Raw genomic sequence first — 15,968 nt, 5'->3', positions numbered from 1 at the left:
ACTAAATTAAAGTAACTCAGGGTGAAATTTAAAAGGGGGCCACCCCTCAAAGGATAACCAAAAGCAAATTAAGCGGGAAACATAAACTAAATTGTGATCAAGCGGTGCGGGTAAAGAGCCTCGTGGAATGTACGGAATCCCGGAGGAGGTCTTTCTGCCAATCGAGGCTACACTGGCCCCTTTAAGAGCACCCCACCCAAGCTTACGCCCCCGCCCTATCCCCGCAACCCCACCTAACGTTCGAGCACCGTGGGGCAATTTAGCGTAGGTTCATCGGGCCTTGCGAATTAGGGGCGGAAGTCGACAGTGCAGCCCTTCAAGCCTGCTCTGCCATTCGCTCAGATCTTGGCTGAACTCTTCCTGGTCCCAACTCCACCTCCCTGCCCATTCCCCATATCCCCTTCGCCCATTTTCGTTCTCAGAAATATATACACCTCCGTCTTGCAACCATTTAGTGACCCCCAGATTCCACCGCACTGTGGGACAGCGAGTTCCGCAAATTCACCCCCCTCTCCGAGAAGTAGTTCCTCCTCAACTCAGCTCTAAATCCACCGCCTCTCGACCTACATCTGTGACCCGTCGTTCTATTTTCCCCGCACAATCTTCTAAACACCAGCAAGTATTTTGTTAAGTGTAAGTTTGGAGTGGCCAATTCTTTTCTGGTTCCAATTAAGGGGCACTTTAGCGCGGCCAATCCACCTCACCTGCACGTCTTTGGGTTGTGGGGGTGAGGCCCACGCAGACACGGGGAGAGTGTGCAAACTCCACACGGACAGTGACCCAGAGCCGGGATCGAATCCGGGTCCCCGCCGCCGTGAGGCAGCAGTGCTAACCACTGCGCCACCCATGCCCCAACAAGTATAAACCAAAACTGATTAATCTCTCCTCATCTATCAAAGGGCCAAAATATCTCCACCCGCCCTGGAGGGGTTGCACGATTGGATAGGTCATGGTTTGTAGACAGGTTAAAGGGCAGTTTGAAGAATCACGAATGAATCAATCTTTCTCTTCTCAGACACGAGTAGTCGCTCGCAACGGCAAGGATTGTCTCGTCAAGTCTTGTCAACGGCAAGTCTCACATTTCCACTACCAACGAATGTCCCAATTGTTGCCGGAACCGGGAACCTGGTCGGAATTCTTCCCAAAATTCATGGATGGACAAAGTGAGATTTATTTGCAAGTCGCCCCCCCCCCTCCTCAATGAGCACCCTGCCCCTCCCCAAACACAGGTACAGCACGGGGTTAGACACAGAGTAATGCTCCCTCTACACTGTCCCCATCAAACACTCCCAGGACAGGTACAGCACGGGGTTAGATACAGAGTAAAGCTCCCTCTACATTGTCCCCATCAAACACTCCCAGGACAGGTACAGCACGGGGTCAGATACAGAGTAAAGCTCCCTCTACACTGTCCCCATCAAACACACCCAGGACAGGTACAGCACGGGGTTAGATACAGAGTAAAGCTCCCTCTACACTATCCCCATCAAACACTCCCAGGACAGGTACAGCACGGGGTTAGATACAGAGTAAAGCTCCCTCTACACTATCCCCATCAAACACTCCCAGGACAGGTACAGCACGGGGTTAGATCCAGAGTAAAGCTCCCTCTACACTGTCCCCATCAAACACTCACAGGACAGGTACAGCACGGGGTTAGATACAGAGTAAAGCTCCCTCTACACTGTCCCCATCAAACACTCCCAGGACAGGTACAGCACGGGGTTAGATACCGAGTAAAGCTCCCTCTACACTGTCCCCATCAAACACTCACAGGACAGGTACAGCACGGGGTTAGATACAGAGTAAAGCTCCCTCTACACTGTCCCCATCAAACACTCACAGGACAGGTACAGCATGGGGTTAGATACCGAGTAAAGCTCCCTCTACACTGTCCCCATCAAACACTCACAGGACAGGTACAGCACGGGGTTAGATACAGAGTAAAGCTCCCTCTACACTGTCCCCATCAAACACTCCCAGGACAGGTACAGCACGGGGTTAGACACAGAGGAAAGCTCCCTCTACACTGTCCCCATCAAACACTCCCAGGTTAGGTACAGCACGGGGTTAGATACAGAGTAAAGCTCCCACTACACTGTCCCCATCAAACACTCCCAGGACAGGTACAGCACGGGGTTAGATACAGAGTAAAGCTCCCTCTACACTGTCCCCATCAAACACTCACAGGACAGGTACAGCATGGGGTTAGATACCGAGTAAAGCTCCCTCTACACTGTCCCCATCAAACACTCACAGGACAGGTACAGCACGGGGTTAGATACAGAGTAAAGCTCCCTCTACACTGTCCCCATCAAACACTCCCAGGACAGGTACAGCACGGGGTCAGATACAGAGTAAAGCTCCCTCTACACTGTCCCCATCAAACACTCACAGGACAGGTACAGCATGGGGTTAGATACCGAGTAAAGCTCCCTCTACACTGTCCCCATCAAACACTCCCAGTACAGATACAGCACGGGGATAGATACAGAGTAAAGCTGCCTCTACACTGTCCCCATCACACGCTCCCAGGACAGTTACAGCACGGGGTTAGATACAGAGTAAAGCTCCCTCTACACTGTCCCCATCAAACACTCCCAGGACAGGTACAGCACGGGGTTAGATACAGAGTAAAGCTCCCTCTACACTGTCCCCATCAAACACTCCCAGGACAGGTACAGCACGGGGTTAGATACAGAGTAAAGCTCCCTCTACACTGTCCCCATCAAACACTCCCAGGACAGATACAGCACGGGGATAGATACAGAGTAAAGCTGCCTCTACACTGTCCCCATCACACACTCCCAGGACAGGTACAGCACGGGGTTAGATACAGAGTAAAGCTGCCTCTACACTGTCCCCATCACACACTCCCAGGATAGGTACAGCACGGGGTTAGATACAGAGTAAAGCTCCCTCTACACTGTCCCCGTCAAGCACTCCCAGGACAGGTACAGCACGGGGTTAGATACAGAGTAAAGCTCCCTCTACACTGTCCCCGTCAAGCACTCCCAGGACAGGTACAGCACGGGGTTAGATACAGAGTAAAGCTCCCTCTACACTGTCCCCATCAAACACTCCCAGGACAGGTACAGCAAGGGGTTAGATACAGAGTAAAGCTCCCTCTACACTGTCCCCATCAAACACTCCCAGGACAGGTACAGCACGGGGTTAGATACAGAGTAAAGCTCCCTCTACACTGTCCCCATCAAACACTCCCAGGACAGGTACAGCACGGGGTTAGATACAGAGTAAAGCTCCCTCTACACTGTCCCCATCAAACACTCCCAGGACAGGTACAGCACAGGATTAGATACAGAGTAAAGCTCCCACTACACTGTCCCCATCAAACAATCCCAGGACAGGTACAGCACAGGATTAGATACAGAGTAAAGCTCCCTCTACACTGTCCCCATCATACACTCCCAGGACAGGCACAGCACGGGGTTAGATACAGAGTGAAGCTGCCTCTACACTGTCCCCATCAAACACTCCCAGGACAGGTACAGCACAGGATTAGATACAGAGTAAAGCTCCCACTACACTGTCCCCATCAAACACTCCCAGGACAGGTACAGCACAGGATTAGATACAGAGTAAAGCTCCCTCTACACTGTCCCCATCATACACTCCCAGGACAGGCACAGCACGGGGTTAGATGCAGAGTGAAGCTGCCTCTACACTGTCCCCATCAAACACTCCCAGGACAGGTACAGCACGGGGTTAGATACAGAGTAATGCTCCCTCTACACTGTCCCCATCAAACACTCCCAAACAGGTACAGCACAGGGTTAGATACAGAGTAAAGCTCCCTCTACACTGTCCCCACCAAACACTCCCAGGACAGTTACAGCACGGGGTTAGATACAGAGTAAAGCTCCCTCTACACTGTCCCCATCATACACTCCCAGGGCAGGTACAGCACAGGGTTAGATACAGAGTAAAGCTCCCTCTACACTGTCCCCATCAAACACTCCCAGGACAGGTACAGCACGGGGTTAGATACAGAGTAATGCTCCCTCTGCACTGTCCCCATCAAACACTCCCAGGACAGGTACAGCACGGGGTTAGATACAGAGTAATGCTCCCTCTGCACTGTCCCCATCAAACACTCCCAAGACAGGTACAGCACGGGGTTAGATACAGAGTAAAGCTCCCCCTACACTGTCCCCATCATACACTCCCAGGACAGGTACAGCACGGGGTTAGATACAGAGTAAAGCTTCCCCTACACTGTCCCCATCATACATTCCCAGGACAGGTACAGCACGGGGTTAGATACAGAGTAAAGCTCCCTCTACACTGTCCCCATCAAACACTCCCAGGACAGGTACAGCACAGGGTTAGATACAGGGTAAAGCTCCCCCTACACTGTCCCCATCATACACTCCCAGGACAGGTACAGCACGGGGTTAGATACAGAGTAAAGCTCCCCCTACACTGTCCCCATCATACACTCCCAGGACAGGTACAGCACGGGGTTAGATACAGAGTAAAGCTCCCTCTACACTGTCCCCATCAAACACTCCCAGGACAGGTACAGTACGGGGTTAGATACAGAGTAAAGCTCCCTCTACACTGTCCCTGTTCTTGTCTTTGGGAACAGGCAGATACTCGGTGGGATCTTACTGTGCCTGTTCTTGCTCTGTTTCAGTGAGCTGGGGTTCCTGGTACGACCATGTGAAGGGATGGTGGGAAGCGCAGGACAAACATCGGATTCTCTTCCTCTTCTATGAGGATATGAAGGAGGTAACGGCAGTGGGAGGGACCGAGTGTGGAGGAGAATGAGTGTCCGAGGGTGTGACAGAGAGAGGGTGACCAAGAGAGAATGAGAGAGAGAGTGAGAGAGAGATAGAGAGTGAGAATGCTATTTCAGGGTGAGAGCCCTGAATCCCCCCCCCCCTCTGGTTGGTCGTTCCGTCTCTCACTGACCCCTGGTCTGGACGGTCAGTCGCCTTCTCAAGGAGCTGGGTCTGAATGGACAATTCCCTCTCACTGACCCTTGACCTCATTTCTGGATGCTCGGTCCCGTCTCAGTGACCCCTGACCCTGGTTCTGGTTTCTCGGTCCCCCTGACTCACTGACCCCTGACCCCGGTTCTGGTTTTTCGGTCCCCCCGTCTCAGTGACCCCTGACCCCGGTTCTGGTTATTCAGTCCCCCCTGTTTCACTGACCCCTGACCCCGGTTCTGGTTTCTCGGTCCCCCTGTCTCACTGACCTCTGACCCCGGTACTGGTTTCTCGGTCCCCCTGTCTCACTGACCCCTGACCCCGGTTCTGGTTTCTCGGTCCCACTGTCTCACTGACCCCTGACCCCGGTTCTGGTTTCTCGGTCCCCCTGTCTCACTGACCCCTGACCCCGGTTCTGGTTATTCAGTCCCCCCTGTCTCACTGACCCCTGACCCCGGTTCTGGTTTTTCGGTCCTCCTGTCTCACTGACCCCTGACCCCAGTTCTGGTTATTCAGTCCCCCCTGTCTCACTGACCCCTGACCCCGGTTCTGGTTATTCAGTCCCCCCTGTCTCACTGACCCCTGACCCCGGTTCTGGTTTTTCGGTCCCCCTGTCTCACTGACCCCTGACCCCGGTTCTGGTTTTTCGGTCCCCCTGTCTCACTGACCCCTGACCCCGTTTCTGGTTTCTCAGTCCCCTGTCTCACTGACCCCTGACCCCAGGTCTGGTTATTCAGTCCCCCTGTCTCACTGACCCCTGACCCCGGTTCTGGTTTCTCGCTCCCCGGTCTCACTGACCCCTGACCCCGGTTCTGGTTCCTCAGTCCCCCTCTCTCAGTGACCCCTGACCCTGGTTCTGGTTTCTCGGTCCCCCTGTCTCACTGACCCCTGACCCCGGTTCTGGTTTCTCGGTCCCCTGTCTCACTGACCCCTGACCCCGGTTCTGGTTTTTCGGTCCCCCTGTCTCACTGACCCCTGACCCCAGTTCTGGTTATTCAGTCCCCCCTGTCTCACTGACCCCTGACCCCGGTTCTGGTTTCTCGGTCCCCTGTCTCACTGACCCCTGACCCCGGTTCTGGTTATTCAGTTCCCCCTGTCTCACTGACCCCTGACCCCGGTTCTGGTTATTCAGTCCCCCCTGTCTCACTGACCCCTGACCCCGGTTCTGGTTTTTTGTTCCCCCTGTCTCACTGACCCCTGACCCCGGTTCTGGTTTTTCGGTCCCCCTGTCTCACTGACCCCTGACCCCGGTTCTGGTTTCTCAGTCCCCTGTCTCACTGACCCCTGACCCCAGGTCTGGTTATTCAGTCCCCCTGTCTCACTGACCCCTGACCCCGGTTCTGGTTTCTCGCTCCCCGGTCTCACTGACCCCTGACCCCGGTTCTGGTTCCTCAGTCCCCCTCTCTCAGTGACCCCTGACCCCGGTTCTGGTTTCTCGGTCCCCTGTCTCACTGACCCCTGACCCCGGTTCTGGTTTCTCGGTACCCCGTCTCACTGACCCCTGACCCCGGTTCTGGTTTCTCGGTCCCCCTGTCTCACTGACCCCTGACCCCGGTTCTGGTTTCTCGGTCCCCCTGTCTCACTGACCCCTGACCCCGGTTCTAGTTATTCAGTCCCCCTGTCTCACTGACCCCTGACCCCGGTTCTGGTTTCTCGGTCCCCTGTCTCACTGACCCCTGACCCCGGTTCTGGTTATTCAGTTCCCCCTGTCTCACTGACCCCTGACCCCTGTTCTGGTTATTCAGTCCCCCCTGTCTCACTGACCTCTGACCCCGGTTCTGGTTTCTCGGTCCCCCTGTCTCACTGACCCCTGACCCCGGTTCTGGTTTCTCGGTCCCCCTGTCTCACTGACCCCTGACCCCGGTTCTGGTTATTCAGTCCCCCCTGTCTCACTGACCCCTGACCCCAGTTCTGGTTTTTCGGTCCCCCTGTCTCACTGACCCCTGACCCCAGTTCTGGTTATTCAGTCCCCCTGTCTCACTGACCCCTGACCCCGGTTCCGGTTTTTCGGTCCCCCTGTCTCACTGACCCCTGACCCCGGTTCTGGTTTCTCGGTCCCCTGTCTCACTGACCCCTGACCCCAGGTCTGGTTATTCAGTCCCCCTGTCTCACTGACCCCTGACCCCGGTTCTGGTTTCTCGCTCCCCGGTCTCACTGACCCCTGACCCCGGTTCTGGTTCCTCAGTCCCCCTCTCTCAGTGACCCCTGACCCTGGTTCTGGATTCTCGGTCCCCCTGTCTCACTGACCCCGGTTCTGGTTTCTCGGTCCCCCCTGTCTCACTGACCCCTGACCCCGGTTCTGGTTTCTCGGTCCCCTGTCTCACTGACCCCTGACCCCGGTTCTGGTTTCTCGGTCCCCTGTCTCACTGACCCCTGACCCCGGTTCTGGTTTCTCGGTCCCCCTGTCTCACTGACCCCTGACCCCGGTTCTAGTTATTCAGTCCCCCTGTCTCACTGACCCCTGACCCCGGTTCTGGTTTCTCGGTCCCCCTGTCTCACTGACCCCTGACCCCGGTTCTGGTTTCTCGGTCCCCCTGTCTCACTGACCCCTGACCCCGGTTCTAGTTATTCAGTCCCTCTGTCTCACTGACCCCTGACCCCGGTTCTGGTTTCTCGGTCCCCTGTCTCACTGACCCCTGACCCCGGCTCTAGTTATTCAGTCCCCCTGTCTCACTGACCCCTGACCCCGGTTCTGGTTTCTCGGTCCCCCTGTCTCACTGACCCCTGACCCCGGTTCTGGTTTCTCGGTCCCCCTGTCTCACTGACCCCTGACCCCGGTTCTAGTTATTCAGTCCCCCTGTCTCACTGACCCCTGACCCCGGTTCTGGTTTCTCGGTCCCCTGTCTCACTGACCCCTGACCCCGGTTCTGGTTATTCAGTTCCCCCTGTCTCACTGACCCGACCCCGGTTCTGGTTTCTCGGTCCCCCTGTCTCACTGACCCCTGACCCCAGTTCTGGTTTCTCGGTCCCCCTGTCTCACTGACCCCTGACCCCGGTTCTGGTTTCTCGGTCCCCTGTCTCACTGACCCCTGACCCCTGGTCTGGTTATTCAGTCCCCCCTGTCTCACTGACCCCTGACCCCCCGGTTCTGGTTTCTCGGTCCCCCTGTCTCACTGACCCCTGACCCCGGTTCTGGTTATTCAGTCCCCCCTTTCTCACTGACCCCTGACCCCCCGGTTCTGGTTTCTCGGTCCCCCTGTCTCACTGACCCCTGAGGTCTCTAACTCCGGTCCATTCCCATCCTATAGCATCCCAGACGGGAGATCCTGAAGGTGGCAGAGTTCATGGAGAAGGTTCTGGAAGAGGACGTCATTGAGAAGATCGTTCACCATTCCTCCTTCGAGGTCATGAGGGACAATCCGATGACCAATTACACCACCGTCCCGATGAACATCTTGGATCAGAACATCTCCAGGTTCATGCGCAAGGGTAGGTTCGAAGGGTCAAGGGTGAGAGAGCGGGGTGATCGGGATTGACCTTTCACACTTTGGGCCCTGTTCCCTGACCTCCCCTGGGCCCAGCCTTTCCGGGTAGGCCGGATTGGGCCTCCCCTGAACCCACCCCCTGGACCTCCATTCTGGGCTGGAAGAGACGATCTAGCCATTGGAAAGGGTCAATGTAGAGCATGCGGGGCGGGACGGCTCCCTGAGACACTGTCTCCCTCTCCTCACACACGCACACACACACCAGGAAAGGCTCAAGCTATAAGTCCCGCCTTTGTACTAAATCATTCACCGGATGTGGGGCTGACTCAGCCCAGGAATTATTTACCGTCCCTAATTGCCCCTTCAGCCACCATCTTGAACCGCTGGAGTTCTGTGTGGTGTAGGTACACCCACAGTGCTGTTAGGGAGGGAGTTCCAGGATTGTGACCCAGCGACATTGAAGGAACGGCCGACAGCTCAGTGGTTAGCATTGTTAATACTAACTTGATAGAGTTTTTCGAGGAGGTCACTAAGATGATTGATGCAGGTAGGGCAGTGGATGTTGTCTATATGGACTTCAGTAAGGCCTTTGACAAGGTCCCTCATGGTAGACTAGTACAAAAGGTGAAGTCACACGGGATCAGGGGTGAGCTGGCAAGGTGGATACAGAACTGGCTAGGCCATAGAAGGCAGAGAGTAGCAATGGAAAGATGCTTTTCTAATTGGAGGGCTGTGACCAGTGGTGTTCCACAGGGATCAGTGCTGGGACCTTTGCTGTTTGTAGTATATATAAATGATTTGGAGGAAAATGTAACTGGTCTGATTAGTAAGTTTGCGGATGATACAAAGGTTGGTGGAATTGCGGATAGCGATGAGGACTGTCAGAGGATACAGCAGGATTTAGATTGTCTGGAGAATTGGGCGGAGAGATGGCAGATGGAGTTTAATCCGGACAAATGTGAGGTAATGCATTTTGGAAGGTCTAATGCAGGTAGGGAATATACAGTGAATGGTAGAACCCTCAAGAGTATTGAAAGTCAAAGAGATCTAGGAGTACAGGTCCACAGGTCACTGAAAGGGGCAACACAGGTGGAGAAGGTGGTCAAGAAGGCATACGGCATGCTTGCCTTCATTGGCCGGGGCATTGAGTATAAGAATTGGCAAGTCATGTTGCAGCTGTATAGAACCTTAGTTAGGCCACACTTGGAGTATAGTGTTCAATTCTGGTCACCACACTACCAGAAGGATGTGGAGGCTTTAGAGAGGGTGCAGAAGAGAATTACCAGGATATTGCCTGGTATGGAGGGCATTAGCTATGAGGAGCGGTTGAATAAACTCGGTTTGTTCTCACTGGAACGAAGGAGGTTGAGGGGTGACCTGATAGAGGTCTACAAAATTATGAGGGGTATAGACAGAGTGGATAGTCAGAGGCTTTTCCCCAGGGTAGAGGGGTCAATTACTAGGGGGCACAGATGTAAGGTTTAGAGTAGATGTACGAGGTAAGTTTTTCACACAGAGGGTAGTGGGTGCCTGGAACTCGCTGCCGGAGGAGGTGGTGGAAGCAGGGACGATAGTGACATTTAAGGGGCATCTTGACAAATACATGAATAGGATGGGAATAGAGGGATACGGACCCAGGAAGTGTAGAAGATTGTAGTTTAGTTGGGCAGCATGGTCGGCACGGGCTTGGAGGGCCGAAGGGCCTGTTCCTGTGCTGTACATTTCTTTGTTCTTTGTTGCTTCACAGCGCCAGGGTCGATTACCGGCTGGGTCACTGTCTGTGCGGAGTCTGCACGCTCTCCCCGTGTCTGCGTGGGTTTCCTCCGGGTGCTCCGGTTTCCTCCCACAAGTCCCGAAAGACGTGCTGTTGGGTGAATTGGACATTCTGAATCCTCCCTCAGTGTACCCGAACAGGCGCCGGAGTGTGGCGACGAGGGGATTTTCACAGTAACTTCATCGCAGCGTTAATGTAAGCCTACTGGTGACACGGATATATTTTCCAGTCAGGGTGGTGTGTGTGTAGGGAGGGGTGTGGGGGGGGGGGGGGGTGAGGAGGGGGGGGGGGTGAGGAGGGGGGGGGGTGAGGAGGGGGGGGGGGGTGAGGAGGGGGGGGGGTGAGGAGGGGGGGGGGTGAGGAGGGGGGGGGGGTGTGAGGAGGGGGGGGGGGTGAGGAGGGGGGGGGGGTGAGGAGGGGGGGGGTGGGGAGGGGGGGGTGGGGAGGGGGGGGGTGAGGAGGGGGGGGGTGGGGAGGGGGGGGGTGGGGAGGGGGGGGGGTGAGGAGGGGGGGGTGAGGAGGGGGGGGGGTGGGGAGGGGGGGGTGGGGAGGGTGGGGGGTGGGGAGGGGGGGGGGTGGGGAGGGGGGGGGTGAGGAGGGGGTGCATCTACTGCTCGTTGTCCTTCTCGTTAATATCATAATAATTGCTTATTGTCACAAGTCGGCTTCAATGAAGTTACTGTGAAAAGCCCCTAGTCGCCACAATCCGGCTCCTGTTCGGGGAGGCTGGTACGGGAATTGAACCCACGCGGCTGGTCTTGTTCTTCATTACAAGGCAGCTGTCTTAGCCCACTGTGCTGGAGAGGTGGCGGGTTTGGAAGGTGCTGTCGAAGGAGCCTCGGCGAGCGGCTGGCGTGCATCTTGTAGACGGTACACACGGCTGCCGCGGTGCGTCGATGGGGGGGGGGGGGGAGCGGGTGTGGAAGGTGGGGGTCAGCGTGTCGATCGAGCGGGAGCTGCTTTGTCCCGGATGGTGTCGAGCTTCTCGAGTGTTGTTGGGAGCCGCACCCATCCAGGCAACTGGAGAGGGTCCCATCGCACTCCTGACTTGTGTCCTTGTCGATGGTGGACAGGCTTTGGGGGGGGGTCAGGAGGTGAGTTTCTCTCCGCAGGATTCCCAGCCTCTGACCTGCTCTGGGAGCCGCAGTGTTTATGTGGCTGGGTCCAGTTTCTGGTCAGTGGGAACCCCCAGGATGTGGATTGTGGGGATTCAGCGATGGGAACGCCTTCGAATGTCAAGAGGCGATGAGGAGAATCCTCGGCCCCCAGTCACCTTCAGCTGCTTCATCAACGACCTTCCCTCCATCGTAAGGTCAGAGGTTCGCTGATGACTGCACCATGTTCAGCACCATTCACAACTCCTCAGACACTGAATCCGTCCGTGACCATATCCATCTCCCCTTGACATTCAATGACATCACCATCGCTGAATCCCCCACTGTCAACATCCTGGGGGGTTCCCATTGGCCAGAGACACTGCAGGAAGTCGCCAAGCCTCCGACAACAGAGGGCGAGGGGAATGTTGATCCCAGGGACGGAATGGATGGGAAGAGGGGATCCAAACACATCAGGTCGGGAATTTCACCCAAATATAATGACACACTCTCTCCCTCTCTCTTTCCCACTCTCTCCATCCCTCACACTATCTCTATCTCTCTGTCCCGTTGCACGCTCTGGTTCTCTCTCTCTCTCTGTCTCTCTCTCTCTCTGTCTCTCTGTCTCTCTCTCTCTCACTCTGTCTGTCTCTCTCTCGCTCTCTGTCTCTCTGTCTCTCTCTGTGTCTCTCTGTCTCTCTCTCTCTCTCTCTCTCTGTGTCTCTCTGTCTCTCTCTCTGTCTGTCTCTCTCTCTCTGTCTCTCTCTCTCTCTCTCTCTGTCTCTCTGTCTCTCTCTCTCTTTCTCTCGCTGTTGTCATGATATCTATATTTACATATCATGGTGCAATCACACACACACTGATGGACAGGTCGACGGACCAATCAACACACTCACAACATCGCAGCCAATCACCAGTGAGCACACGCACTATAAAACAGGGAACACCACAGTTCCTGCTCATTCCAGCAGCAGCCAGCTCAGAGCACAGAGCTCACAGCGCGCCACTCAGACACTCACCATGTGCTGAGTGCCTCACTAAGATAGTGCTAGGGCTGGGTCCACAGGTTAGCTGGTGAAGCACGAACCACAGCCAGAAGTTAACAGTTGTTATTATTCAGAACAATAAAACAGAGTTGTACCACCTACAACCGTGTTGGTTCGTTTGTACATCGGAACACCCAACACGACAGCTGTCTGACTCTTTTTCTCTCTCTCTCTCTGTCTCTTGTTTTTCTCTCTGTCTCTTTCTCTCTCTCTCTCTCTCTCTGTCTGTCTCTCGCTCACTCCCTTTCTGTCACTGTCTACCCCCATCTTTCACAGAATCATAGAATTTACAGTGCAGAAGGAGGCCATTCGGCCCATCGAGTCTGCACCGGCTCTTGGAAAGAGCACTCTACCCAAGGTCAACACCTCCACCCTATCCCCATAACCCAGTAACCCCACAACGCTAAGGGCAATTTTGGACACCAAGGGGAATTTATCACGGCCAATCCACCTAACCTGCATATCTTTGGACTGTGGGAGGAAACCGGAGCACCCGGAGGAAACCCACGCAGACACGGGGAGGACGTGCAGACTCCGCACAGACAGTGACCCAAGCCGGAATCGAACCTGGGACCCTGGAGCTGTGAAGCAATTGTGCTATCCACAATGCTATCATGCTGCCCAGTTCGCTCCCTCTCTCTCTCTCTCTCTCTCTCACTCTGACTCACTTTCTGTCTCTCTCTCACAGGTGAGGTTGGAGACTGGAAGAATCACTTCACAGTATCTCAGAATGAAGATTTTGATGAACACTATGCGAGGCAGATGGTTCACAGCTCACTGAAGTTTCGCAACGTTCTGTAACCACTCTGAGCGATAAAGCAAATAAACTTCTCCAATCACCCAAAACACAAACTCCGATTATTTCACATCAACTCTGATCCATCATTGAACAGGTTACAGATATCGTCCTGAGAGAGAGAGAGAGGGGACTGAGAGACATCAGTCAGTGTACAGATATCTCCCTGAGAGAGAGAGGGGTCTGAGAGACACCAGTCAGTGTACAGATATCTCCCTGAGAGAGAGGGGACTGAGAGACACCAGTCAGTGTACAGATATCGTCCTGAGAGAGAGAGGGCTGAGAGACACCAGTCAGTGTACAGATATCTCCCTGAGAGAGAGGAGACTGAGAGACACCAGTCAGTGTACAGATATCTCCCTGAGAGAGAGAGGGGACTGAGAGACACCAGTCAGTGTACAGATATCTCCCTGAGAGAGAGGGGACTGAGAGACACCAGTCAGTGTACAGATATCTCCCTGAGAGAGAGAGGGAACTGAGAGACATCAGTCAGTGTACCGATATCTCCCTGAGAGAGAGAGGGGACTGAGAGACACCAGTCAGTGTACAGATATCTCCCTGAGAGAGAGAGGGGGCTGAGAGACACCAGTCAGTGTACCGATATCTCCCTGAGAGAGGGAGGACTGAGAGACACCAGTCAGTGTACAGATATCGTCCTGAGGGAGAGGGGGAACGGAGAGACACCAGTCAGTGTACAGATATCTCCCTGAGAGAGAGAGGGACTGAGAGACACCAGTCAGTGTACAGATATCTCCCTGAGAGAGAGAGGGGACTGAGAGACACCAGTCAGTGTACAGATATCTCCCTGAGAGAGAGAGGGGACTGAGAGACACCAGTCAGTGTACAGATATCTCCCTGAGAGAGGGGGGACTGAGAGACACCAGTCAGTGTACAGATATCTCCCTGAGAGAGAGAGGGGGGACTGAGCGACGCCAGTCAGTGTACAGATATCTACCTGAGAGAGAGAGGACTGAGAGACACCAGTCAGTGTACCGATATCTCCCTGAGAGAGAGAGGACTGAGAGACACCAGTCAGTGTACAGATATCTCCCTGAGAGAGAGAGGACTGAGAGACACCAGTCAGTGTACCGATATCTCCCTGAGAGAGAGGGGACTGAGAGACACCAGTCAGTGTACAGATATCTCCCTGAGAGAGAGAGGGGACTGAGAGACACCAGTCAGTGTACAGATATCTCCCTGAGAGAGAGAGGGACTGAGAGACACCAGTCAGTGTACAGATATCTCCCTGAGAGAGAGAGGGGACTGAGAGACACCAGTCAGTGTACAGATATCTCCCTGAGAGAGAGAGGGGACTGAGAGACACCAGTCAGTATACAGATATCTCCCTGAGAGAGAGGGGACTGAGAGACACCAGTCAGTGTACAGATATCTCCCTGAGAGAGAGAGGGGACTGAGAGACACCAGTCAGTGTACAGATATCTCCCTGAGAGAGAGAGGGGACTGATAGACACCAGTCAGTGTACAGATATCTCCGAGAGAGAGAGGACTGAGAGACACCAGTCAGTGTACAGATATCTCCCTGAGAGAGAGAGGGGACTGATAGACACCAGTCAGTGTACAGATATCTCCGAGAGAGAGAGGACTGAGAGACACCAGTCAGTGTACAGATATCTCCCTGAGAGAGAGGGGACTGGGAGACACCAGTCAGTGTACAGATATCTCCCTGAGAGAGGGGGGACTGAGAGACACCAGTCAGTGTACAGATATCTCCCTGAGAGAGAGGGGACTGAGAGACACCAGTCAGTGTACAGGTATCTCCCTGAGAGAGAGGGGACTGAGAGACACCAGTCAGTGCACAGATATCTCCCTGAGAGAGAGAGGGGACTGAGAGACACCAGTCAGTGTACAGATATCTCCCTGAGAGAGAGAGGGGACTGAGAGACTCCAGTCAGTGTTCAGATATCTCCCTGAGAGAGAACTAGGAGCCACCAGTCAGTGTACAGATAGCTACCCGAGAGAGGACTAGGAGACACCAGTCAGTGTACAGATATCTCCCTGAGAGAGAGAGGACTGAGAGACACCAGTCAGTGTACAGATATCTCCCTGAGAGATTAAGGACTGAGAGACACCAGTCAGTGTACAGATATCTCCCTGAGAGAGAGGGAACTGAGAGACACCAGGTAGTGTACAGATATCTCCCTGAGAGAGAGGAGGGACTGAGAGACACCAGTCAGTGTACAGATATCACCCTGGGAGAGAGAAGGGACTGAGAGACACCAGTCAGTGTACAGATATCTCCCTGAGAGAGAGAGGACTGAGAGACACCAGTCAGTGTACAGATATCTCCCTGAGAGAGAGGACTGAGAGACACCAGTCAGTGTACAGATATCTCCCTGAGAGAGGACTGAGTGACACCAGTCAGTGTACAGATATCTCCCTAGGAGAGGGGACTGAGAGACACAGTCAGTGCACAGATATCTCCCTGAGAGAGAGAGGACTGAGAGACACCAGTCAGTGTACAGATATCTCCCCGAGAGAGGACTGAGAGACACGAGTCAGTGTACAGATATCTCCCTGAGAGAGAAGACTGAGAGACACCAGTCAGTGTACAAATATCTCCCTGAGGGGGGAGTGAGAGACACCAGTCAGTGTACAGATATCTCCCTGAGGACTGAGAGACACCAGTCAGTGTACAGATATCTCCCTGACAGAGAGGGGACTGAGAGGCACCAGTCAGTGTACAGATATCTCCCTGAGAGAGAGGGGACTGAGAGACACCAGTCAGTGTACAGATATCACCCTGAGAGTGGGGACTGAGAGACACCAGTCAGTGTACAGATATCACCCTGAGAGAGAGGGGACTGAGAGACACCAGTCAGTGTACAGATATCTCACTCAGAGAGAGAGAGGGGACTGAGAG

At 54.4% G+C, this 15,968-nt stretch overlaps 1 protein-coding gene across 1 annotated transcript; it reads left to right on the top strand.

The window, feature by feature from the left end:
* Nucleotides 1–991: 991 nt before the first annotated feature.
* LOC140396624 (sulfotransferase 1C2-like) lies at nt 992–13,143 on the top strand. The gene is made up of 4 exons (XM_072485418.1): nt 992–1,163; nt 4,658–4,752; nt 8,201–8,381; nt 12,980–13,143. The coding sequence occupies exons 1-4, from the start codon at nt 992–994 to the stop codon at nt 13,090–13,092; spliced, it is 561 nt and encodes a 186-aa protein (XP_072341519.1). The 3' UTR covers nt 13,093–13,143.
* The last annotated feature ends 2,825 nt before the right edge of the window (nt 13,144–15,968 follow it).

Source organism: Scyliorhinus torazame, chromosome 19, assembly GCF_047496885.1.
Source record: "Scyliorhinus torazame isolate Kashiwa2021f chromosome 19, sScyTor2.1, whole genome shotgun sequence".
NCBI lineage: Eukaryota > Metazoa > Chordata > Chondrichthyes > Carcharhiniformes > Scyliorhinidae > Scyliorhinus > Scyliorhinus torazame.
This window is presented reverse-complemented; position numbering and strand designations above follow the sequence as displayed.

Bases quoted from the DNA above. Each gene is read 5' to 3' on its own strand.
- LOC140396624 (XM_072485418.1), top strand. From the start codon at position 992: ATGAATCAATCTTTCTCTTCTCAGACACGAGTAGTCGCTCGCAACGGC. The intron at 4,753-8,200 runs GTAACGGCAGTG...CCCATCCTATAG, and splicing joins TCTATGAGGATATGAAGGAG to CATCCCAGACGGGAGATCCT. The intron at 8,382-12,979 runs GTAGGTTCGAAG...TCTCTCTCACAG, and splicing joins CTCCAGGTTCATGCGCAAGG to GTGAGGTTGGAGACTGGAAG.